The sequence below is a fragment of the Mirounga angustirostris genome, unplaced genomic scaffold (assembly GCF_029215605.1).
Source record: "Mirounga angustirostris isolate CCGP_5_RB_7025 unplaced genomic scaffold, mMirAng1.0.hap1 SCAF_3, whole genome shotgun sequence".
Lineage (NCBI taxonomy): Eukaryota > Metazoa > Chordata > Mammalia > Carnivora > Phocidae > Mirounga > Mirounga angustirostris.
Window position 1 is genome coordinate 132,260,708 of NW_026991711.1, and position 27,760 is coordinate 132,288,467.

General features: G+C 39.7%; 1 protein-coding gene across 2 annotated transcripts in view; it reads left to right on the top strand.

Moving 5' to 3' along the window:
* Positions 1–27,302, top strand: part of B3GALT1 (beta-1,3-galactosyltransferase 1) — a 503,546-nt gene extending 476,244 nt beyond the window's left edge. The window contains exons 2-3 of one of the 2 annotated variants that reach the window (XR_010410175.1): positions 20,762–25,759; positions 27,161–27,302. Coding sequence is in view for 1 of the 2 variants with exons in the window: in XM_045868686.3 (XP_045724642.1) it covers positions 20,995–21,975 (981 nt within the window). In the remaining variant the exon portion in view is untranslated. Of the gene's footprint in view, positions 1–20,761; positions 26,009–27,160 lie in introns of those variants that run through there. The other variant, XM_045868686.3, reaches the window with a different exon arrangement.
* The last annotated feature ends 458 nt before the right edge of the window (positions 27,303–27,760 follow it).

The window sequence follows — 27,760 nt, forward strand, 5'->3', positions numbered from 1 at the left end:
GTTGGTCTGCATTTCAAAAACATTCTCTAACACAGGTCAGAATTCAAAAATAAAAAAGAATCAGGTCAGGGCAATGGTATTCTTGTGGGTCACAGGATCTTTAAATCCACTCAGACTAAAAGGAACCTCTATTTTGTATCTTTGCATGAAGGCTTAGTGCATGGACCGGTCTTCCGTGTAAACCTTCGTGCCCCCAGTAGAAAACTAAACTTGAAGTCAAAAAATAGATGGCACCCAAACAAAGTCTAGATTTTTCTTTATAAAAAAGTCAGCCCTGTCTGAATAGTGGTCTTCCTAGAGTACATCTTTCATGGAAAAATGGAGAAAGACCAGCTTACCTTGGTTTATCTGTCCTTGAAAGGCACAGTGTGGTCTCTTTTCCAGAAGGTAACAAGTCTCTTAATAGAATCAGAGACCTGAGTTTGAGCTTTAGATTCTGCTGGTTCTTTTACTTTGGTTACAAATGGTTACTAATCACCCTGCAAACGTTCTCCTTGTAAGATGTTGCGATGATGTTCTTTTTCTTTTTTTTTCTTTTTTTTTTAAGATTTTATTCATTTATCCGACAGAGAGAGACACAGTGAGAGAGGGAACACAAGCAGGGGGAGTGGGAGAGGGAGAAGCAGGCTTCCCGCAGAGCAGGGAGTCCGACGCAGGGCTCGATCCCGGGACCCCGAGATCATGACCTGAGCCAAAAGGCAGACGCTCAATGACTGAGCCACCCAGGCGCCCCTGTGATGATGTTTCTAAAAGCAATCATAAACGCACTGAAATCCTTTTCAGGCAAGCGAAGAAACTGCTGCTGCCTTACATGGCTGTCCTGCAGTTCACTGGGAATGACAACTTGATAAACATACCTGTGTAATACTTAGAACCTCCTCGAATAGCGTTTTTTTAAGCGTTTCTTTGAAAAGCTGCTCCACAATGTTACGTTAGTTTCAGGTTTACAGCACGGTGCTTCAACAAATTCATACATTGGGCTACATTCACCACAAGTATAGCTACCCTCTGTCCTGATACATTGCTATTTCTCAAATTAAAAAAAAAAAGATTTAAAAAAAATTTTTTTTAAAAGCTATTCTGGAGCCATCTCCTCCATCCAGTGTTATAACATAATATGGATAGGCTCAAGGTGTTCACCCATCAGAAAGAAGGTTGGCTTTTGTGGTTCATTCACATCTGACATTTGATCATTGTGAGCCATGTTCGTGTCTGAAGGGAGACCAAAAATTTGAGATAGTGCCTTTCTGTGCCTTTAGGATAAGAAAAACAATGGGATTAAGCCTCCAAACTGGCAAATTCCCCAAAGATACTGAGATGATATGGATACTCTTTCACATTCCCCACTTAGCAAACCTGGCCACAGTGGAATTGCCAGACTGGTCTGAACAGCTTCTGCGAAACGTACAAATGAAATGTATCAGCCATCTAATGAGGATCAAAGGCCTGTTCCAGCCTCCCCCTTTTCCTAACAAGGGGTGAGAAGCAATACTGGGCTGTTTTTTTGCCAGTAGCCACTGAAGCCCTGTTCCTAATTAGGAAAATTAAATGCCCCAGACAAAAATACAAAGAATCGAAATCATTACAGTAAGTACAGATTTTGAGATTCTCTATTTGCTGCCAAGAGAAAATCTCAGAGAAAAGGAAAAATACGGTAAACCACAGGAAATAAGGATGGAAGGCTAATAGATTTGTCATTTTAATGAGTATAATATGTTTCCATATTATACCATAATATGTTTCCTTTAAAATACAATTGCCTCTTGGGGTTTTTTGTTTTGTTTTGTTTTGTTCTGTTTTGTTGCTTATTTTTGCTTAAACACCAGAAACTGTTGACTTGGTCCAGGTTTTTGGACACTTGAATAGAATGTAGTTTGGCATAAATATTAAAGAAGCTGAAAAAAACAACCCGAATGAATTAAAATTTATTCTTTGAACGAAGCTATAAAAAGATATATATCATTACAAAAGTTACTTTGCATACAGGGTAGTAGGGACTTGTTTTATCATGTCTTCTGTAGGGCAATAAAAGCCAGTGGCCAAAACAAAAACACTTGAGTTCTCTCCAGTTCTTTAGATTGAAGCCTGAGTTGAAAGACCTGGAGGAAAGCAGTAACCACATTTCAGTAGCCTATGTCGTTGCCCAGCAAGTGAAACGCCGCTGCCTGGGCCATATGGCGCCAGCAAATCTTCCCTACATCTGTCTACACTGAGCAGTGCACCTTCACAACATCTCATACATATTTTTGTGGAATGCCCTTCCAGGAAATTATCTTCAGAGCCATTATAAGGTTGGTTTTAGTGTGCTTGGAAATTGTTTACAGTGGTCATATGTTGCCAGATTCAATGGAAAAAAAGTTTTCTCAAAAGCAATATAGCCTTAAGTGCATAAGTCATTTATTTCATGACTTACACACTATATTAAAATAAACCCCAGGTGACTACAGACTGGACTTCGACTCCTTAGAGGACGATATGTCATTGAACCTTCTACCCCCAAGACTTAGCACAGTGCCTGCCCATAAGAGAGAAAATTAATAATAGTATCCTAATTCATAATAAAATACATTAAAATATTTAAATATATGTATGATTCTCTTCAAATATTAAAATTAGCAATAGCATTTATGAAGCACTAATATGTGCCCAGACTGTTAGTGACTGTTTTCGTGATATTTATTCCATTTCATTTTCATGAATCTGAAGTAGGCACATTTTTACTGTCTTCTAGCTGAGGAGATGATTGCAGAGCAGTGATACAGTGAGTGAATGGCAGAATGTGAACTTGAGTTGTCTGACTGCACGATCTGTAGTTTTAATACTTCCCAATACTGCCTGCTGGTACAAGTCCCTTAACCAAATGCCTTTTCAAAATATTAATGAAATCCAAACCCTTGGCAATTAAAAAATTAAAGTTTGTAGCTGCAAATTTTCACAATTGACACATAGAGATAGCCAAGGTACTTCTAGTTCAAGTTGACTTCCTTTATATGATATATTACTTCAAGGTGCTTCACAGGAAGCACAGCTAGGATGAAAGATAACCAAGACCTCATCCGCACAATAGAGCATGGAGCTCCACTTAGACCAGGGAGATCCAGCCCACGAGGCTCCCTTATGTCATACCTGACCTGACGCCCAGAACTTTGATGGAGAATCTCCAGATAGCTATCCTCAATACTTGATAGCTCAAATCATGATTGGAATTGGCTCATCAAACAGACTACCAGGTCGTGCTAATTTCAACCTCTTAATAACTGTCCCTAATTGTGCTGATGATACTATGTATTATGTAAATGATATGGACATTCATTATAGAATAAGCTTTGGGATAAATAATCTGGAAGACTTCAAACAAAACATGGAACTGTTTCATGCTGCCATCGTAAAGGCCTCCAGATGCTATACTATTCCTATCCCAAGAGCCAGAAGGGTTGACTTAGTACTGTTCTGTGGATTTGACCCATAAACTGCAGGTTTCGATTGCTTGTATTGTTCCTCTGAAATATTAGTGGCCCGGGAATAAGTAGTTGTTGCAGATTAATGAGCCAGGTTGGGAAGTTATGACTGTCAGCAGCACTGTGAGTATGATTTCAGGGACTTCAGGCAGCAGATCATTGTTGGTACCTCTGTTCTCTGACGGTGCAATTGAGACGTGAAGTTTCTAGGACAAGGCTTACAAAACCAAGAACACTGTCATCTGTTCTAATATTCACATCACTGGAGTCTCTGAGAATGCTAACAGAATAAACTTGGGAAACGCAGGAAGTCTGTTAGACTAAATATCCGATGGTGGAGGGATTATTACATAAATAAAATACGTAGTAATTGAAAATAAAGTGAGGGTAGGTAATGGTATGCAAAGGTGTTGATGATGCTAAAAAAATAACACATGAAAATGTCATTAAAACATGACCCTATATTTATAATTAAAAAAATATATGATGCAAATAAAGATCTGCATCTACTTGTCAACAGTCCTTGTATCTACTTGATAGGATTATGGGTGGTTTTTATTTTCTTCTTTTTGTTTACTTTGATCCTCTAAAAATCTGTCTTGAGTAAGTACCTTTTTTTTTTTTTTTTGGTCTTGAGTATGTATCTTTTTTGTACTACTAAAATAAAAGTTTTCTCAAAAGCAATATAGCCTTAAAATACACTGTCAGAAAAGTTAGGAAAATTAAGAATTACAAGATACGAGGCTTACAATAATTTTTTTAAAAATAGATACTCTAATAGGATTATGCTCACCCCATAAAGTACTCAAAAGTCTGTGACCAGTCTGCCTGTCTTTAGACCCTTTTTTTAAGAAACAAAAATACAGTAACAGTTATGTGATGACAGTCATTTACAATTCCAAAAGGGCAGTCACGGAACGTCTTAACTGTCCAATAGCACACAGCATCTCGAACTGTGTTGCTAGGAAGCATTTGGTAAAATCAAAATTCAGCATGCCATTTTATGTCTGTCTTGAGATTCTCAAAGGAATAGATCATATTAAAGGCTCTGAGCAGTCCTGCAGTAAATTAATGTGTAAACTTCATTTAACCCAGTGTTTCTGCCTATTAGCATCTCACCACCCAAAGTAATAAGTATATTGGAATACAGTCTGGTGACAAGGCAGCACTTTGAAAAACTTCTTCTTTCATACCCCATGAAGACATTACTCCTATTGGGCATTACTTATTTGCTTAGGTTTCTGACCCAAGTGGAAGATAAATAATAATCCTGATTTCTGACAGTTGCCCCAGGAGCCATGCCCTAGAGCTCCCCAGGCACCCAGAAGCATTGGCACTTCTCTATTAGTCTTCTGGGACTGACATATACCTAGGAACTGCGGAGCTCATTATTACTATTGCACTTCATGCCTTGAAAATTTTTCAGTTATCAGAGGTTATTCTTTGCTCCATTCCTATTACCCAAAATGCGTATTTTCCTCTTGAATCTGGCAACATATGACCACTGTAAACCATTTCCAAGCACATTAAAACCAACCTAATAATGGCTCTGAAGATAATTTCCTGGAAGGGCATTTTTAGCAGTGAAGTTATGCTGGTTCCAAACTTTTCAGTGTTTATACTCTTATCAGTAGGTTAGAAGTGACATGAGGTGAAGCATCTTGTTAGAGGATTTCATAGAACACAGTACGGTAGCTATTGCAAATAATGACGGTGGCTATGGTAACCCAAGGTGAAAAGCACTATTTGCATCACTTTATCACCCCTTAGAGATCCAATTTACACATGTTACTGCTGTAACTGGACAAGATGGATATAATCACAAATGACCCACCACAACAGCAAGCCAGATAATTTATAAAAAATTGGTTCAGAAAGACATTCAGGAAAGAACAATTCAAGGATTTGACAGTTGACAACTTGTGAAAATTTCTGAAAAATATTCACCCCAGAAAAGGTTTAGATTCTATATTATGTTTTCTGAATTTCTCTTTTATTAATGCCAGGCTAATTGTGTGTGTGTGTGTATTGTCATTCACAGAAATTATATCTTTTTTCCAGAAAATTTATTTTTAATCTAGAACCATTACAACAAAGTCATGAGTTCAGGAATTCAGTCAGAGGCAGAAATTTACCTAGAATGGCATAGTGAAAAGGACCAGGCGTAAGAGAAGATATCATACACTCAGACTACACAACACCTTTTGGTGTATCTTTATAGCACATCACATAAATGCTTGCTCTGGAATCCAGTCCACTTATCTATGATATCTCAGCTCTCAAGAGCGGGCAACAAGGGCTCTTGTTGATGTCATCTTATTGGATAACTGTTGATGGCTATCTGTCTGGAAGCCATTCACTCAACAGTTATTCATTCATCAACTACAGTATTTCCTACACCATGCTGTTATCCTTGGCATAGTGATAAAGATAGAAATAATAATAAGAGTAATAAAAATAGTGATAAAGTCAGAGAAAATCTTTGTCCTTATAGAGGTTACAGTTTATCAAATAAGACACAGTTAAAAGCAATGAGGAAACTAGCCTAGTGATTGAGGGGTCTTTCCATAGGACATAAAGAAACAATCAACCCAAAATGCAATCAGTGGTAAAGTTATGAAAGTATATTGAAAATGAAGAAATGATGAAGATGTGGTGGAGAGAAAATAAATCATGAGCAATGACTCCCTCTGCATACTTAATTTCAGCTACATTCTATCAAGAATCCAACACTCTGCTTACCGGATGGCTCCCTATTCTCCAAGTAAATCAATTTAACACCTTTGTTTCTTTGCAAACGTTTTTCTCTTACCATTGAATGTTTCTTCCCCACAACCAATTTTTCTCCTATTGAGATTTCTCTATTCACTTTTTAAAATTTGAGATCCAAGTGAAATTTGTGTCTTCCATGAATGTAACCCAATCATCCATATCAAGAATTAACTATATCATAGTTACCATATACCATAACTCTAATTATTCCTTGTTTCTTCCCACATAGATTATAGTTAATATAACTATAAGCTCCTTAAAAGAAGGGAATTTGCATTTTAGTTTGTGTATTTAATATAACATATATAAATTTTAATCATGGGATTATCAAATATTATGAATGAGTAAATGCAAACAAAAGCACAGTGGTTCCTTTCAGTAATCCTCCTTCCCAGGGGCTTCTGGGTGGCTCAGTCAGTTAAGCATCTGACTCTTGGTTTTGGCTCATGTCATGATCCAAGGTCATGAGATCAAGCCCTGCAGTGGGCTCCGTGCTCAGGGAGAGTCTGCTTGAGATTCTCTCTCTCCCTCTTCCTCTGCTCCTCCCCACCCTGTGTGCATTCACATTCTCTCTCTCTCTCAAATAAATAAAGAAATCTTAAAAAAAAAAAAAAAAGTAATCCTCCCTCCCAAAGGGGGGAAAAAGAAAGAATGGAGAATAATGAATTGTCAGCATGTCTTCAGACTTAGGAGTAAGCACATGTATGATACCATGTGTAATTATACAGGTAAAATTAACACATCACAAAAAAGAACCAAATGCATTTTTAGCAATTTTTGAGAGTGTATTTATGGCGGCCTATTTTTAAATGAAAGCTGAATGGTTTTCAATTAATTCACCTAGAAGAAAGGTGCACAAGGGTTTCCTGAAAGGGATAATCAGTTGTCATCCAGGGCATCTTGTCCTAAGCAAGATCACAACAAGAGGGCCATGTGACATCCAGCCAAAAGACACATGCCATACATTTTTAGACAGCATTGAGAGAGAAAATAGAGTTTTTAAATATGACCCTCAATTCAGAAGGCTGCTCCTTACATGGGCAATGCTATACAGCATTTCCCAAGATGAGTATAGCAGGGACACATTCATTTTATGGTGGTAGGTAGTTCACCTAAGCAATGCTTAAATGTCCAGCAATTTATAAGCCACTTTAAAGCTTACCATGTATCTCACAACCAGCCTGAAAATTAGATTATCATCATTTCATTTTATACCTCAAGAAGTAGAGAGAATGGTATGGTTTGGGGTTCTTAGTTACAAAAAAACAGAAGCCACTTTACCAGGTAAAAGAGAAGGGAATTTATGGAAAGGCATTAGGTAGCTCATGGAATTTCTGGGAGGCAAGACCTACATGTGGTTACTAACCAGCCAGAGCAGCTTGGCCATGAACGGCACAGCCCAAATGGAGCTTGACAATTCTTTAGAGCTGTTTTAGGGGGCACAACATTGCTTCCACTGCCTCTCCTCACACCTCTGATGTCACATTTGGAGAATGGAAATTCTATCACAGCCGTTCGAGAAAAACCAGACACTTCTGTCCCTCCATGCGCTTTCCGGTCCATCCAAATCACTGGAAAGAAGCTTCTATCTTGGGGCGCCTGGGTGGCTCAGTCGTTAAGCGTCTGCCTTCGGCTCAGGTCATGATCCCCGGGTCCTGGGATCCAGCCCCGCATCGGGCTCCCTGCTTCTCCCTCTCCCACTCCCCCTGCTTGTGTTCCCTCTCTCGCTGTCTCTCTGTCAAATAAATAAATAAAATCTTTAAAAAAAAAAAAAAGAAGAAGAAGCTTCTATCTTATGTTGCTCAGCCCTGCATCTGTGTCTTGCTCCAAGGCATCTGATTGCTAGAAACTGGGTCCTATGCCTTTATCCAAGTTGTAAAGAGACCTGAGAAATTTAGTTTTGGACTTCAGCTTCTTTTACAACTGGCCCATTTCCTGGAAGAAAAGCTAAAGGGGAATTGGAAGAGAAATAGATTGGAATAGCTAAACTACCAAATCTGCCCTAAAAGGAGAATTTACTTGACTACAGTCACATAGCTGGTAAGTGGCAGAGCCTCGGATGCCAAGTTATACACTCTTCCCAAGATAAAATGACTGCTTCATTATGGCAGAGATGAGTGCCTCATCTGACCTTCAAAGCTCAATTAAAAGATCCCTTAAGATCAGCTGTTTCCCTCTGACCTAGAATTGTCTGAGCTTTAAACACCATTATTGGTGGGGTTTTCTAGATATCTTAATATCGTGAAGGGAGTAGCCTTATGAATGGAGCTGTATCCTTCATCCTTTCTCAAGTTCTCATTAAAAAACAATAACTATGCATTTACATTAGGGAACTAAGGATCTCAGGGCCAGAAAGACCCTTGAGCCATGGTGAGATGCACAGCAGCCGTGAGTCCATTTTCCCTACCTTCACATTATTCCACAGAAGTAGGAAAAACAAAAATTTTTAAGACAACTACATGTAAAAAGTGAAATGTAGGAGATGGCGTATAGACCCACACATAACAGTTTAACAGATTCGTGTTCACATCCAGGTTGTTGGGGTTTTTTTTTAAATTTATTTGATTTAGAGAGAGAGCATGCATGGGAGCAGGCAAGAGGGACACGGGGGGCAGGGACAGAGGCAGAGGGAGAGAGAGTGGAAGCAGACTCCCCCTGAGCACGGGGCCTGACTCAGGGCTCACTCCCACGACCCTGAGACCATGACCTGAGCAGAAATCAAGAGTCCAAGGCTTAACCGACCAAGGCACCCAGGCGCCCCCACATCCAGGTTTAATTACTCACTAGCTGTGTGACACTGGGGCAAGTTGCTTACTCTTTGGGCCTCAGTTTCCTCTTTTGTATAATGGGAACAAGGATACCTATTTCTTATAATTGTTAGTAAGACTATACGTAAATTATGGAGAACATTGTAAGTGTGAGTAAGGCAGAGAAGCAATGATGTGTCCTCTAAATACATAAATTATATATACAAATAGTTATTTGTAAAGCATTTTATATAGTCCTAGCAAATAGTATTGGTTAAATAGAAACTATTGCTTAAAATATTATTTCAAAATAATTAATATCATAATCTTGATTTAACAAATTTGAAAAATGAAATGCTATGCTAATCTACCCAGTCATAAAAATGGTTACAGTTTTTTTTTTAAGGCAATCCAGAATATTGATTTATTTCCTCTCCCCTCAGCCTCACATCCTAGAAGTCAATCTTTTTCCCCAAGAACCTCCTGAAGGCCCCTTTCATGTCCTTATTCCATAGGCTGTAGACGAGGAGATGAGGGGGTTCATCATGGGAGTGGTTACACTTTTGACTGAAGAGATATGATAGTGAATAATGACAAATGAGAATTTCTTCCTCTAATTTCTGAGATACATTTGTATGGCTCATGTGTTTTTAAAAAAAAAAAAAAGTCTATTTCCTTTCACAACTGACCTGTTTCCAATTATACTTAGAGACCTTTCCTAAATTCTACTTTTATAGAATTCAAACTGTCTTATTGAATTCAAACTGACTCAAACACTGGCAGGCTGGGTCTCTAACCATTGGGGAAATAAGAATCTTTAGCAAAAAGGAAGTTGTAAAAAGAAGGGAAGGTATAGAAAGGGAAATCTCTAGTACCAAATAGCATCTGGTGAAGTGAAGCTGAGCAAGAGTTTGGTAAATAGCTTGTGGGAAGCGATGCTGGGATTGAAAAAGGTAAGGACTGTGAAGACCCAATATGGGTGACTGAGGATGAGAATGGCAATCAAGGGCAGTATTTTTCACATGACTGGCCAGTAGGTAATAATTTAAGAAAATTATACCCAAAATCACAGATTTCAAAAGCAAAAGGGTGTGGTTAAAAAGCTACTCTGCCAAATAAAACTCCTTGTCACCCAGGCTTTCCTTTGGGTGAATTTCTAGAGCAATTCACAAAGCATTCTAATGCTGAAAATTGCAAAGTCCCTTACCAAGTGATGAAATGACCATATGCCTCTAATATTACATTGTGGATAGGTTCTATTACACCCTAGCTAAGGTTCTATTACAACCTATGAAGGAAAAATGATAAATCTTGAATTGGCTTTGTCTTAAATATCTCTACAGTTATCATGGGGTAGCCATTTCAGACTATCTTAGCATACATAGAATGTTAGTGATGACTATGTAAATGCTACTCAGAGGGCTATTTAAATCTGGTAGATTTTTTTATATTCTAAAGTTATATTTGAAAAAAATCTAATTCTTCATCACATTAGTGCTAATAATAATCATAATATTTCCTCTAGCTTGTGTAGCCCTTTTCCACAGAAGTACAAGACCTCTTAATATACACATTATAAGATGCAATTGAACCTTCTTATGAAAACAGTCAACTGCCAAGCTTTTTTCCCCCTTTTTGAGTATCAGCCAAGTAAGAAAACTGCTTTTCCACCAGTTAGTCAAGATGCATTGACTGATTGTTGCTCGTGAAACATTTTATAGGCGATCCTCTCTGGATTTGTCTTTTATTTATCATGTTTATATTAATAATGACAATACTCTTCATTCATGTAGCAGTATTTAGCTTCCAGATCATTTTCAAATACAGTATCTTATTTGATCCATACTGACCCTGCAAAGTATGTCCAGATGTTATCATTCTCATTTTATAGATGAGGAAACAAAGGTAGAGGGATGCACAGAGTCCAGAGCGGATGACTAAACATCTGAAGGTTGAATCCAGCTCTTCTGGTGTCATAAGATTGACTGCCTACAAGATAATTTCCATGACAGCAGCTACACAAAATTATTTTTGGCTATCATGTATTCTGATAAACTGATACTGCATAAAGGGGCATTTGAGTTAGAAAAGGAAACAAAAGGAAAATAAGAATTGCAAGTTCTTTTCCATATGATGTTATCAGTTCCCTCATGGTACTATCATTCTTTGAAATATGACCTAAAATATTACCTCTCTGGGATGGGCTAAGAAACATCTCCTTAGACATTGTAAATTTTAGATAGCAATACACTAACATCTTTCTGGTTTCTAACAATATCCATTTATATCGGCTTCCCCTCCCCAAAATAACAGGCGAAATGAATACTCTTTTTTGGTATTGCAGAGCTCATCATTTTTAAATTCTCCCAGCTGCTGTTTATATGAGTAGGATGTCTTTCCTCTCGATCTCTTCCACATCTGTAATAAAACATCCTGGTGTTTCTTTCCCAGCAGAGAAGCCCTACCCAAGGTCCGACCACATTGCCAGGCTCCCAGTCTCCTAAAATTAAATAAGTGATGGCTCTGCCCATCTTTAAAAAATGTGTCTCATATAAGGCCATCAAGGCACCATATCCATCACTGTGAAGGAAGCCAAGCATTTATTTAAAATAATGAGACATCTTCATTTTCATTTTTCCCTGAGAGGATTGTAGTGATGTTTAAAAATTCTCTGAATTCTAGAACTAGGGCAACACATTGATTTGAAGAAAGCTATAATCTTCTCCTCTAATTTGAAGTACACTTTTTCTGCAGTGAAATAGAGTGTAGCTTTCAGAATAGCAAGAGCCCTAAGCCCACACAAAGACATCTTCATCCTGACCACTCCTCTTTCAAGTTGGCCCCATTTTTCTGAGTGCAGGAATTTATAGAGACCTTTTCAATAAATTTCTTTTTTTTTAATGTTTTATTTATTTATTCATGAGAGTCAGAGAGAAAGAGAGGCAGAGGCAGAGGGAGAAGCAGGCTCCCCACCTAGCAGGGAGCCCGATGCGGGACTCCATCCAGGACCCTGGGATCATGACCTGAGCCGAAGGCAGACGCTTAACCATCTGAGCCACCCAGGTGCCCCAAGACCTTTTCAATAAATTTCAAGGTATATTGAACTAAAAGGAGAAAGGTTCAAATAATCTCTTCCAGATTTGGGAGGGAAATGATTTCGACTGCCAAAAGATGATTAATATTACCTTTTGCTTTCTGCCACTTCCTTGTTGCAAATGATCTGTTGGGCGAGTTCAATTATGGGGTCTCCGAAAGGATTCATGATTAATTTTTTTAAAGGAACAAATTAGCTCTTGGTCTTTCTGAGGCAGAGGAGTCAGAACACTTACTCCTATGAACATTCAGGGATTTCGACGCCTATGGGCACGTTGCCTTCCACAGCCAAGGAGGCTTACTTCAAAGAAAGGCTAGGAGAGAAAGCCAGCCCTCTGTGATTTGGAGAGATAATAAGTTAGCAAGCTGTATAACATAATGGTTTATGAAATTCTTCCTTTAAGGACCATTATCTAGTGTTAATAGTGCTTTATTTCTTCCTCTCCTGTGCTTATTTAGAGCATAATTATAAGAGCGAGAGGAAGGGAGGGAGTTGGGCATCAAGATAACCATTTGCCAAATTAATGCAGCCGAGTAGAATCTCCGGCCTTTGGGGCTCGTTTATCAATTAGTTCTGTTGCGGTCTGAGTTCTTGTATTTCCCCCACAGAATGAAGATTCTTTGATTTCCCTCATACGCCAGCTCTGAGGAAAGTCACTTGAGATCAAAACATTTCTCAGACAGGATCTCTTTTCCCCTCCCCAGTGATGGGCTATATGGCCAGCTTCTCATCCATTTCAAGAGCTTTTCATAAACACAAGTGGTTAGCCCTTTCTCTCCCTGCCTTCTCGTTTCTTTATTTTTTTTCCTGAATTTCTGTCTTCCTTTTATTCCTCTCTTTTAACTGGTTGAAATTGGGTTGATTTTTTCCAACGGGTTTCTCTTTTGGACCATGTTTTAAAGTGACTACATGGATTTTAATGTTCAAACCACTTTTGTAGTATCATATGGTCTCTGAATATTCAAAATTGGTACTGAATAATAGGAATGCTGGTAGTTTGAGGTGACACTGGAGAATTGTCCTTATTCTCCAGAAACCAAGTCAGTTTCTTGGGAATTGTTGACCCCAACTTTCTGGGAAAGGTGCCACCATCCTGGCTTCACTTTCCCAACTAATTATGGGTCGATTTTTGTGTGTGTGTAGAGGGGAGTACCTCAAAGGAAAGAGAAAGCAGCAGAAGCACAGGACTGTTTAAAACTATGCCACATTCTTCGTGTCGTCTTATAAAAAAAATGAACTAGCTTTTTCTTTAACCTAAAAATAAGCCAAACTTTGTGTCCCTTTACACATTCATGTTTCATTCTTCTTTGAATGCTAATTACAAATTTTTCATCCTTTAAGAGTTGGTTTACCAAAACCCAAGACTTTACCTGCTCGAATCAAGAAAATAAAATGTGAAGAAATGAAGTCTTGTGGAGCCAAGTATTTCATTTCATTGCTATCTGAAAAATAGATGTTGTGGATGAAGTTGTGTCTCCCCCCCAAAAAACAGACATGTTGAAGTCTTAATGCCCAATACTTCAGAATGTGACCTTCTTTGGAAATAGAGTCTTTACAGAGGTAATCAAATTAAAATGAGGTCATTAGGGTAGGCCCTAATCTAATACGACTGGTGTCCTTACAAAAAGGGAAAACTGGAACACACAGACACCCACAGGGAAATGAAAATGCTGTGTAAAGAGGGAAACAGAGATCTAGTTAGTGCATCTATAAATCAGGAGTGCCAGCAAATCACCAGAAGTTAGGAGAAAAGTATGGAACAGATTCTTGGTCATAGCTCTCAGAAGGAACTGCCCCACCAACATCTTCTCAGACTTCTAGCCTTGAGAATTTGTGAAACAATACAAGGAACAACAGGTGTTAGTGAGGATGTGGAGAAAGGGGAACCCTTTTGCACTATTGGTGGGAATGCAAGCTGGTGCAGCCACTCTGGAAAACAGTGTGGAGCTTCCTCAAAAAGTTCAAAAAACAGAACTACCGTATGATCCAGCAATTGCACTACTGGGTATTTACCCACAGAATAGAAAAATACAGATTCGGAGGGATATATGCACCCTGATACTTATAACAGCATTATCAACACTAGCCAAACTATGGAGAGAGCCCAAATGTCCATCGACAGATGAATGGATAAAGAAGATGTTTTACACACACACACACACACACAAATATTACTCAGCCATCAAAAAGAATGAAATCTTGCCATTTGCAACGACATGGATGGAGCTAGAGTGTATTATGCTAAATGAAATAAGTCAGTCAGAGAAAGACAAATACTACATAATCTCACTCACATGTGGAATTTAAGAAAGAAAACAAATGAATATATGGGAAGGGGAAAAGAAAAAAAGGAGAGGGGCACCTGGGTGGCTCAGCCATTGAGCGTCTGCCTTTGGCTAGGGTCATGGTCCCACTTCTCCCTCTCCCACTCCCCCTGCTTGTGTTCCTGCTCTCGCTATCTCTCTCTCTGTCAAAATAAATAAATAAAATCTTTAAAAAAAAAAAAAGAAAGAAAGAAAAAATGAGAGAGGGAAACAAGCCATAAGAGACTCTTTTTTTTTTTTTAAGATTTTATTCATTTATTTTTTTGAAAGAGAGAGACAGCGAGAGATGGAACACAAGCAGGGGGAGTGGGAGAAGGAGAAGCAGTCTTCCCGCTGAGCAGGGAGCCCGATGTGGGGCTCGATCCCAGGACCCTGGGATCATGACCTGAGCCAAAGGCAGACACTTAATGACTGAGCCACCCAGGCGCCCCGCCACAAGAGACTCTTTAACAATAGAGAACAAACTGAGGGCTGATGGAGGGAGGTGGTAGGGGATGGGCTAAATGGGTGAGGGGGATTAAGGAGGGCACTTGTTATGGTGAGCACTGGGTGTTGTGTGTAAGTGAGGAATCACTGAATTCTACTGCACAAACAAATATTGCACTATTTGTTAACTACCTAAAATTTAATTTTAAAAAAAGAATTTTGAAACAATAAATTTACCCAACTTACAGGACTTTGTTATGGCCACCTTAGCAAACTAATACATATAACCTACTAATACAAATAAGCTGCATCTCTAGAAGCTGAGGGCATTTGAACGAGTGGGCAAAAAGGCCACCACTGGGAAACATGAAGCCAAGAAGATCCAAAAGACAAGAGAGGAGCAGAAATTAAAAACCAAAAGGATTCTCCTAATGAAGCATTAATCCCAAAGAGCCAAGCAAAGAGCCAAAATGTTAGTAAAAAACTCAATTACCAGACTGGAGATCACAAGGCTTTTTGTTCTCAGCTCAAATGTCACCCCTTCAGAGAATGACCAATTCATCTAAAGTTGCTCCCCTCCCACCTCTACTCAGTCTTTACCCCATTGCCCAACTTACTTACATCACTTATCGCTACCTGAAACTATTTTTGTATTCATTTATCATGGGTTTATTTTCTGCCTACATTTCCTAGAAAGTAAGCCCCCATCTGTCTTACCAGTTGTAGAACAGTGCCTGGCATCTCTAACAGGTGTTCAGTACGTCTCTGATGAACAAATGAAGTAGATTTGGAAATCCAAGGGAAATCAGAACTCAGGGATATTATATTCCTTGTGACACCAGGGAGTAGAAGGGCCCTGTGCAGCCTGGCCCATGGGTGCAGGGAAGCTGGAATGACTGCCACGCCATCTCAGCGGCAACCAGGACGTAGGCACTCAGTACTGACTTGTACTTGCCGGAACCATGACAGAGAAGGACATGAGCTTGACACCCCAAACTATGCACAGTTTGCCCAAGAGATTCTACCCACTTGCTGCTGGACTGATTTCTGGCCATACAAGAGAAGAATTTTGGCAAATTTAGGAGCTTTTTAAAAAATAAATTACTCAAAATAACAGATTATCCAATGTGATTTCTAGGAGAAACATGTGCTCCTTAAATTGAAAATTCTGCCCCATTAACTTCCTGAAAGGTGATGGTGGATAGCTACTGACGGGTTCTGTGAATGAGGTAATCTGCGATACAGCAAGGCCTCTGGGGAGGAAATCTTTCAAGTGTTAGAGGCGAATGTTTCTATTTAGAGGGATTTGAATTTAATGGATGACAAGTTAATATGTCATCAGCATCTGTGGTTGTAGTAGGGCTGCTAAAAGGAATGACAAATGCTCTGTGTGCAAGTTTGTATTTTAATACATTAACATGTCTGTTAAACAGGACTTCTTTAAATTTCATGAAACTAAGAGAACCCTCCAGAGGATTCTGCTTTGTGACATTCAGCTCCTTCTCTAGAACTTTTCAGCTGTCATTTTCTTTGCTTTTTAGTGGACTTTTGCCTTTGTGTTTTCCAGGAAGAAAACAGAATTCTCTAGCAGGCAATCTGTACAGTGTATTCGCTAGACCAAAAAACTGACCGCAATCCTACATATTTAGAAGAATCGATTGACATGTGTGCTCTGGACCCCAAATCATGAACTGATCAACTGACATAATCCCGTCATCCCCACTAGAACCTGTTCTTTATATCATAATACTATCTGCCTGTATAGCAATATTTCCCTCTGAGAAACTCCAAGGATTGGTGATGATCATTAATAGCTATAATGTTGTCGAGGTAATGTAGATGTTATTTTTGCCCTTATTTTATACGTAAGGCTACTGAGGCACAGAAAGCCACATAGCAAGTTCAGATTGTTCAAGGAGTGAAACATGGACATCTTGCTCAACACTAACTACTTCAACCAACATACATAAAATCATGCTTTAGAGTTAAATGCAGCCTGCTACTACTCTCTATTCTCTTTACTTACCTTGCTATTTCTGTTCCAAAGGCCTATTTTTGTGTTTGCCTGGCCACCTGAGAAATCTATTTTGTTATAAGCAAACAGGATGCTTTTTAGTGCCCCTCGCTGTAGGTGCGCATTATCGTTAGCCACTCTTCAGATTCTAGGCTGGTTCTTTTTCTCATTTCAAATCCTCTGTTTTTATTGGTGATCACTTGCATTTCCTGGTGCCCAGGATGCAACAATACTGTGCTTACTTTTGTCCTTGTGTCTGAAAAAAATCAGTAGAAAGAGTGATTCTTTCAGTATGTGAGTGTGAGTACATGTGTGTGTTTCGAGACTTCAGAGAAAGGGAACTGCAAAGTGTTTCTGAAGCTTTCAACAGCTGTAGCTCTCCACCCCCTCTCCCCCCATCCCAGCTTTCATGTGCTCTTTGCAAGTCATCATTTTCTGATATCAAGGATCCCCATAGAACTGGTGTCATGCAGTGTGTAACAAACCAGAATGAACTAGGCAAAAATTCCAGCCATGGACACACATCTAAGAAAATAAATGCGTGGATCACTGGGAGAAGAGCAGCATGCATTCCTCCCTGCCACCCTGGCTCTCCAGTGCAAGATTTTGCCTATTGTCCTAATGGGCCTCAGGAAACTTGAGATGACTACTCACTTAGTCACCCGCTAGCTGCGTGATCTGGAGACAGTACCTCTCTTGTAACAACGTAAGGAATGAAGCTCTATAAAATACAGGGCATGGAGCGCATAGCCCAGTATCTGGTGTACTACATGCTTTTTAAAATGAGACCTATCGGGGTGCCTGGGTGGCTCAGTCGTTAGATGTCTGCCTTTGGCTCAGGTCATGATCCCAGGGGTCCTGGGATCGAGCCCCACATCAGGCTCTCTGTTCAGCAGGAGGCCTGCTTCTCTCTCTCCCCCTCCCCCTGCTTGTGTTCCTTCTCTTGCTGTGTCTCTCTCTGTCAAATGAATAAATAAAATCTTTAAAAAATAAAATAAAATGAGATAAATAAATAAAGACCTACAATAACAATGGAAAGAAGTGTCATGTTCATTAGCTAAGAGAGAATGCTCATTCTTCTGTGAAAAGTGTTCTTAAATACATAAACTTTATTCCTGCTCTCACCTATTTCTCTATTTCTCCCTCTTTTAGCTCTTTCTAAATCTCCCAAGTACCTGTTATTTATGGAGTGCCTTCCCCCAGAAAATCACACAGAAAAGTATCAGAGAAAACAAATTGTCACTTATTCCCTTGGGGCATAGAACTATGGGAAAAAGAAATACCTAATATGGAAAAATAAATGGCTGTTGAAATCAGTGGACAGGATTTGGTGAAGGTAAAATCCTCCCTTGCACCCTTCAGATTGCAGAGATGGGCGACAAGCTACTCAGCTCAGTTTCTTAGCACCACTCACCATCTGACCCCTGCTTATCTCGAGAGCCTGAAACTTCACCATCACCACCCTCCTCCCTGGCACCCTGTCCTCTTCCCTTCCTCCAGGATTTGCAGTCCAGGCACACACCGTGCTTCTCACTTCATGTCTTTGAGTTTCCTCTGCCTCAAATGTCTGGTCCTCATCCAGATAATTCATACTTGCCCTTGAAGACTCAGCTTAGATAACATTTGCATGGCATCTTCCCCGAGGCAACCTCATTGTTTCAGTCCAGGATGCGGTGGAGGAGTATGATTCACATCACAGTCTCTGGGAATGGCGCCTTGTGGAGATGCCATGTGCATTCTGCTCGACTGTACCTGGTCTGCACATACCCTGTCCACCAGCCCACCTCTCCTGTGTCCTCTAGTGAGGAAATTTTTTGTCTCTCTGTTTTAATCATGTACAGGAAGTCTTTCCTCCTAGACCACATGTTCCTTGAGGAGGAGTATGGGCTCTCCTTCCGTTTTTCCAATACCTCACAGGCACTCATGTGAGTAGTGGCTCAAGAAGAGAGCTTGAGAGGGGCGCCTGGGTGGCTCAGTTGGTTAAGCGACTGCCTTCGGCTCAGGTCATGATCCTGGAGTCCCTGGATCGAGTCCCGCATCGGGCTCCCTGCTCAGCGGGGAGTCTGCTTCTCCCTCTGACCCTCCCCACTCTCATGCTCTCTCTATCTCATTCTCTCTCTCAAATAAATAAATAAAATCTTTAAAAAAAAAAAAAAAAGAAGAGAGCTTGAGAGGTGCCTTTTCCAGTGACTATTTTTGGTATACCAGCTTAGTAATAGATGACTCGCAGTTTAGTAGGAAACTGTGAAAAGTAACAAGGGCTCTAGGATGACAACAGCAGGCTTATAAGAATCAGATACTAGCCTGAACAATGACGGAGAAAGTTTGGTTTGAGACTCGACTCACACTCCTTTGGCATTCAGTTGGAGCTGCCGTCTGTATATCCCAAGTTGAGAAGCCCTTTTCTAAACTCTATTGCTGGCTTCTCACTTCGTTTCGCTTGCTATTTAAAGTTTCAAAGCTTGCTGCACATCACGTCCTTTTTATCAGCTATGGTGCACCTTAGAGCGGACATTTCCTTCAGGAGCCAAGGATACTGGAGCTTCTGTTTAGAGGGTACTTATTATGGGTTGGATGAAGGCCTGCCTATGCCTAGAGTCATGCTGCTCGAAGCCTTTCTAATATTCATTTAGTTAGAACCGTAACCACACTGAGTTATTGCTGGTCTCATATGGATCATATATTCACAGGCAGCTCTTGGCTTTGACAAGAGGATGTGTGTTATCTCTGCTATTGCCCATCATGTCTTTTCATTTCATTATGAACATTGTGCTTGGAAGCCTGATTTTCGATCTATAATCCCAGTTAAATTCTTTCAACACAGTCTGTCCATTTAAGTGCATAGTTGTCTTTGAAGCAGACCTTGTTGAAGTCGATATCCATGATCTGCTATCTCTGTCTTCCAGGGCCACCACATTTGGCTCTAACTGGGAAGGAAAAGACAATTTTTAACACGAATGAACTTTGTAGCCTGGCATATAGTTTTTTACTGGCATGAGAGCAGCTCAAGTTCTAGAAAGAATTAGCGTTCCGAAGGACAACTTTTTAATGTGAACCAATTAAAGTGTTCTTTCCATCTTCACTGGGTCTGTGGCCCCAAGTTCAATTGTGTCTCTTATTATACTGCTGCTGTGTTTACTGACAAGTGTCACTACATAAACAGAATTGAAAGGGGCCAGCATAATTTCATCAAGGGAACATCAGGGTGAATTGCTGAAAAGCACAACATGCGATGCCATTTAGATCAACTCGAAAATGAATGCCGCCAGCTGTCTGAAAGGCCCCTTGGGTGAGGGTGTCCATGCCTGAGGGTAAGGCTCTTCTTCATGTGAAGCCTCCTAGGAAACTGAGAATTAGGGACCAACATTCATGAGATCCAAAGTTAGGAAAAAGTGAGGAAAAGTAAGGAATTACTTGTAAGTCAGAGCCCAGGGAGACCGTTTGAGCAGATTTTCCAGTGCTCATGCACACGTTTTCAAATACAGGGCTAAAGAAAGCAGAGGGATGTTGAGAACCAACTACTTCATCAGAATCGAGCCAACAAATACTTAGAAGTGTGGGAACGAGATAGGAGGCCCTGTGTGAGGCTCTCCTGCTTGAAAGAAGACTTCAGTGTCAGAAGGTTTTTAACAGCGAAGAGGTCCTTTTGTGAAGAGGGGAAAAGTCTTTTTTAATTACTAATGTTCAGTTTACTTCATGTTCCCCTAGAGCCTATAATCCAATACTTGTTAATTGGGTATGAATATACACAAATAACCTCTATCCAGGATGGTGGTGTCAGGAAGTTTTCAGTAGTGGTGGCAATGAATGATTACATTTACGATTTGAGTCATCACGGGTAATTCTAACACCCTTATTATGTTTATTTGAGGATGTGAAGTGACTAAATAAATCTGAACGACAACTGTACTTTATTGATTTTGCAGAGTTAAGAGGAAGATTTGTGAGACATGGAACTTTCCATCAGGTTTGGAAGAAAGTAAAGGGAACGCAGAGATGCCAGACCGCCACTAAGACCCATGGACAATCCCGCACTCACGCTTCCTTCTCTGTCAAATCTTAAGATTTATTAGTAATATGCTGCCTTTGCAAGATGAAAACAAACTAATGCCAAGAAGGCATATTCTTCCATATTTGCAATAGACGTGCTCTCAAGACAATGGCTTCAAAGGTCTCCTGTCTCTATGTTTTGACAGTTGTGTGCTGGGCCAGCGCCCTCTGGTATCTGAGTATAACCCGTCCCACTTCTTCCTACACGGGCTCCAAGCCATTCAGCCACCTAACAGTCGCCAGGAAAAACTTCACCTTTGGCAACATAAGAACTCGACCTATAAACCCACATTCTTTTGAATTTCTTATAAATGAACCCAACAAATGTGAGAAAAACATTCCTTTCCTTGTTATCCTCATCAGCACCACCCACAAAGAATTTGACGCCCGCCAGGCAATCCGAGAGACGTGGGGGGATGAGAACAACTTCAAAGGGATCAAGATAGCCACTCTCTTCCTCCTGGGCAAGAACGCGGATCCTGTTCTGAATCAGATGGTGGAGCAAGAGAGCCAAATCTTCCACGACATTATCGTGGAGGACTTTATTGACTCCTACCATAACCTTACCCTCAAAACACTAATGGGAATGAGATGGGTGGCCACTTTTTGTTCAAAAGCCAAGTATGTCATGAAAACAGACAGTGACATTTTTGTAAACATGGACAACCTCATTTACAAACTACTAAAACCCTCCACCAAGCCAAGAAGAAGGTATTTCACTGGCTATGTCATCAACGGAGGGCCAATCCGGGACGTCCGCAGTAAGTGGTACATGCCCAGGGATTTGTACCCTGACAGTAACTACCCGCCGTTCTGCTCGGGGACTGGCTATATCTTTTCAGCTGATGTGGCTGAACTCATTTATAAGACCTCACTCCATACAAGGCTGCTTCACCTTGAAGATGTCTATGTGGGACTGTGTCTTCGAAAACTGGGCATACATCCTTTCCAGAACAGTGGCTTCAATCACTGGAAAATGGCCTACAGTTTGTGTAGATATCGCCGCGTCATCACTGTGCATCAGATCTCTCCAGAAGAAATGCACAGAATCTGGAATGACATGTCAAGCAAGAAACATCTCAGATGTTAGGATTTTTACCCATGTAAATACATTCCTTTTCTTTTTTAAGAAATGGGGCCTGGGGTGTTGGTGTTTTATTGGTGTCACCAGGGGAAATGAACCGGTGTAGGGGTTTTGTAAAAAGCTTTTTTCTTCCCGCTCCTAGTTTCTCTCTTGAACTACCAATTTACAAGTGTTAGGCTCTGGTCATAGAAACAACACATGAGTTAGAAGGGCCAGACTTCATTCTCAGGTCCTGAGGCATTGCGTTTATCTCAAAAAGTAACATCCTAACAACTGCTAGGATTTACATACTCTGCATCTGAGATAAAAAGCTGGTTCTGGGAAACTGAGACTCGAGGTAATGCCTTCATATCATCTCTGCAAAAATAAAAGTAAACAACTCTTTTTCAGAAATAATACACAGTCAGAAAGACACACCCGATGTGATTATTAATATTGTGCGTGCTGTTACATTGAATTTGTACATCTCTTGCCATGTAATGTGTACGGTATTTGCGGTTCCACCAAGACATGAACTTAGGCCTGGCAGGGAGGCTGCAGCTAAATAAATGGAAATTTAAATTTGAAAAGCAAATATTCTGTATGGTTGGAAGACAACTGTGCTTGCTCATCCGAGGATTAAACCTGGTCATTGGGTGGAATGTATATAAAATGCTACTTAACAAAATAAACAAGAGATTTGCCGGGGCGGTGGGGGTGGGGGGGGTGTCTTTCAGAACAAACATTACCTGGTGCCTCCAGGGAGATTTTGCCAAATGTAATCTCACCTGCTTCCCTCCATACGGTGTTGCTAAGTGCGTTTTACAGTTTCTGTCTCAGGAAGGCACATATGTAGAAATAAGTTGGTAGGAAGGCAGAAAAACAATAAATTACACGGAGAAAACACGAATTTATGTATGCATTATAATTAACATAAGCAAGCTTAGCAATAGTATAAGATGCCCCTCCCACACATTTGCAAAGCATGTGAGATAAGCTTTCAATGGGTCCCAATGTTATTGAATGCTTTAGCCCTACAGTTGATAGATGTAATATTCTAATATCTGAAACATCCAAGTACCTCTAGCTGCAATGCCGTTAGGAGTAGGAGGTACTCTGGAAGTTCTGTGACTGAGGTTCATGGGGAGGAAAAGTGGAGAAGCTTGGGATCAGTTTCTCTTGGTACCATCGTTCTTATTGGGTCATGTGAGCAGGCATCTTAACCTTGCTGTGCTTCAATATGCTCAGTTATAAAAGGGATGGAAAAAACACCTACCTCACAGGTGCTGTGAGAGCAAATTGCATTTGCTAAGTATTTTGAGATCCTTAGTTTAAAAGGCGCTAATGCAATGTATCCTGCGTTATGCCAAATGCTAAAATAATTAATTACAACAGTGGTCACCTGTAGTAGTAATATCATCTCAAATATAAATTCTGCCAACATAAAGATCGAATATGAACTATTAGTGCATCTGATTCTTCTAAAACTTTGACTTTTCCCTGGATACCTTAGATGTTTGGAGAAGCTTCGATTTCTCCCTCATTTCCTCTGATTTCAATGAACAAGTTTTTACTTTGGGTGCAATGCCTTGACTTCCCAGGGTGCTGAAAGTGAAGGCAGCTGCCTTTCTTTGGGGAGGAGCCTCTGGCTGGAAGCATATTACAATAATTGAACCACATGCTTTGCAAAATGTATTATATCCCATCAACTTAGATCTCAGGAAACATTCATCTGAATTCTCGATAAGGACTTTGAGGGCCGGTAGAGCTAGTCCCCCTCTATCCGAAGAAGAATCGGCACTCTGCAAACCCACATATTGCACATCTTCTATTCATTAGAAAACTTCTGCTTGTCTTCATTCAAAGACAGCCCTGCAACTGAAAGAATATAACTTTTCTTTTAACCTGACCTTTAGAAGCTCCCCCAGAAGTTGATAGCAAACAAGTAAACAAAATGAACAAATGGAAGTCATGGCCTATTTCTTGACAACACTGGATCTCTTATCCCCAGCCCCAAAGAATGCAATATGAGACAGGTCTTCCTGTCCTTCAGTACATCTTCATCAAACAGTCAGCTGGACTGCCGAGTTTGATTGGAAAACAGCATTAGGTAGCCTGGGGAGAGATGGATCAACACAAGGTGAGCCCCTCTCTAACCCCCAACCCTCAACTGCTGTGAGTTCCGGTCATTGGAAAAGTCTCATGACTTTGTACTTGGTTCACATTTCAGTCACATAGCTGAATCAAGCCTCTGTCTTCTACTACCATTTTGCATTTACCTTATGCTCAGTCAAGCCACCTTCATGTCAAGGAATTGCACATTATAAACATCATATATGTACATCTATGAATTGTTTTCTGTGTGTGTGTGTGTGTGTACATTATAAATAGAGCCCTAATCTTTAAAAGGAGCAAAAATCGGGAGAATCATATGTCTTAAAGAACTATTTCCTAACTTTTTTATGCTAGGTAGTGCCCATGTGACAAACATGTAAATAGTCATCAAAGGCCATATGTATATATTTTAAAGGCATTTTTTTCTTCTCCCCTGTGTGTATAGCTAGAATCTGCTTGTTATGTACATTTTCTTCTGCATGGAGCTTGGTGAGGCAAGGCCATTTGTCCAGTGTTTCAATAGCCAAAAGCATGTTTGCCCTTCGTTTTTTTGAATGTTCAAAAAAAATGTTTAAGTCAGGTGATCAGGAAAAAAAGCTCTGATTTTCTACTTTTCTTAATTTTATGATGCTGGCCAAATTATGGTTTCAATTATTTAAGCCATTTTTAAATGTATTTTCATTTCTCTTATATAAAGTAACATTTCAGACAGTATTGTATCAGCAGTCGTTCAGACAAATTTTTATGAAAACCTTCTGACTGTCCCCCTACCTGTTTTGTTCATTATGCATTGGATAACAAAATGTATCAATATTGAGTGTCTGTATTCTTAAAATTTCTTTTTTAAATTTCTTTTTGGAAAAAAAGTTTTATCTTTGCTGGCTAATTTGCGTGGCTTTGGGTCTTCTTATATTGGACCAAATGCCAGTTTCAACATACAATATTGTATCTTTAAATAACCAGAATCAAAATTGGAAGATCATTTTTGATTTGGATTAAATTCAGAAGAACAAAACCCCTTTGTGTGATGATATGGGGGAAACAAACTCTTGACAGAGAAGCTAAGGAAGGAGTTTTTCAATCAAATCTCTTCTATCAAAGACAATGGAACATTTACATAAAGCTTCTGGGATTCATTTTCTACCTTTCCTAATATGTGGGTTTAGTGGGGGAATTGATTATGTCATTTCTTCTGTAAAGGTGAGGATAGTTTTTCTAAGCAACAAAGTAACTCGTGAATGAAAGAAGTAATTTACTAGAAACGCCTGTTGATGATAATTGACACTTAGGTATATCGTTATATATGAATGATTGTTTATTTATGTATTTATTTGTCAGAATTGTACATACTATTTCGCCAAACGTAATTGTCTGTAAAAGTGCACTCTCCAGGTTTGTAGTACTATTTAGGGTTACATGGGTTGCCGATCAAGCTGCTAATCAGAATACTATTTTTTGTATCAATGTTATAAAACTGAAAAATGACAAATAGATGCTGAAGATGTCTTTACATTCAGTTTCTTCACCTTCCTCTTGAAATGTAAACTGTTGATTGAAGCACGATGCCAATGTATACGTCCATCTGTCATGAGGAAGATTATGGTTCCATAAAGCTGATTTTTTTAAACCATTGGGACAAATAAACAGAAGGAGAACGTATTTTCCACTTTGCTTCCTTTCTGAAAGAATCTCTTTGGTGAGTTGTGATCATTGAAATTAGCCGACACCCTGTTGTTTATCATTAATCTTCTCTTCAACCTCAATATAGGTCATAGCTCACATCATTCAAAGCTCATCCCAAGAGCCCACTGCAGCATAACAGTCAACTTAGAGACAGTTTGCTCCTTAGATCATGGACTGCTCCAGGGTTTAGGAAACTGGTGTCTCCCTTGCCCCTTGGTGGCCTCAGGAAAGTTTCTGTGTTAAATTCTATGGGTTGAACATGTCAACAAATTCCAATTCAGAGAGCACTATATTGATAACATGAGTGGTGAATTAGGACATATTAAATTCAAGGCAAAACTGTCATTCTTATGTGTCACCCACATATATCCTTTGGAATATTGCATACTTTTTAAAAGTTTGCTCAGACTGGAAAAATGCTATTCAGGCATCCTTTCCAGCAGACAAATAGGGGACGCTTGCTGATGCCTGACTTTGTAAGCAAGAGACTAATAGCTATTTAAGAGAGAAAAGTTCCTATTATTATCAACCCTGAATTAGCTTAAATAGGTCTTTACTTTTTAATGGAAATTTAACTGGATTTACTACCGCTGTACCTCAGAGTTCAAAGCGTTAAGTCCATCAGGTGAGCTGAAATACATGAGTTAACAATGAAAACATAAAAGACATAGATTTGTATTCCATGTGACTCTTCTAAAGGACCAACATCAAAAGCAATGTTGTAAAGGTATGGTCTTATACCAGGAGCATCGGCACCAAGCAGGAACTGGTTAGAAATGCAAATTCTTGGAACCTACCAGAAACTTAGGGGTGTGGCTCTGCAATCTATTTTAACAAGCTTGTTAGGTGATTCTCGGTCACACTGAAGTTGGGAATGCTGCTCAGGGGCTGGCTGAACGACCCTCTGAGAACCACTTCTAGCCTGCTGCCCCCAGTTGAGAGTGGTTTCAGGATGAACATTTGCAAAGATTCGATGAGGGGACACACTAATATTGAATCCCAATTAAGCGACATGTTTTCCCAACGGTAAGAATTCTACTCTTCTCGGGGCGCCTGGGTGGCTCTGTCGGTTAAGCATCTGCCTTGGGCTCAGGTCATGAACCCCGGGCCCTGGGATCGAGCCCTGCATTGGGCTCCTTGCTCAGCGGAGAGCCTGCTTCTCCTTCTCCTTCTCCTTCTCCCTCTCCTCCTCTGCCCTGTTTATGCTCTCTCTCACTCTATCTAAAAATCTTTTTTAAAAAATTATCATTCTCAGTAGATGTGTATTGCCAAAAAAGTCCTTAATTATTTTATTTTAATTTCATTAATACAGAAACCGTGGAGATCTGTTTCTTGTTATTTCAGTAAGTTTATATATCTTCAATTTTGCCTGTTAGCCTATGAGCTTGAAGTATTTATTATCTGGTCTTTACAGGGCAAGTTTGCCAACCTCTAACTTAGAGAAACGGGGAGACATCTGACAAAGGTATGATGTACAAATTTCCTCCAATTGTGGATGAGAAATGACAGCACTAAAGCATACTGGAATTGTTTTCATGCAGCCAGAGAAATGACAATGTAGTCATGGTAATGTATTGCATTAAAAACCGACAGCTGCTTATATTTTTTAAATTTTTTTATCTCTCTGGGTGATTTTTAAAAATTGTAAAAACTTGATTCTAATTGTAACAATTAGCCAAAGCTTAATTAATATATTGCTTAAAGTTGTGTGGGTATTAGACCTAAGAGGGTGGGTTTCATATAGCTTGATTATCATAATTACAAGCATTCTATTTTCTCATTTACTTAATTGATTGTCAGAGCTTTCCAGATAAATTCACACTGCTGGAAGAGAATTGAATACATTTCTGAGAGAGAAAAAAAATGGGGCTATTTAGAAGAACGATGTGTCCCAGAATATAACCCATGTGAGCATGAAAAATTGCCCTTGATCATATCTCCTTACCTCTTTGCTGGCTAAAATAGGCATTTTTGTGAAATGAAAAAGAAATGAATGAAAAAGTATTATTGATTC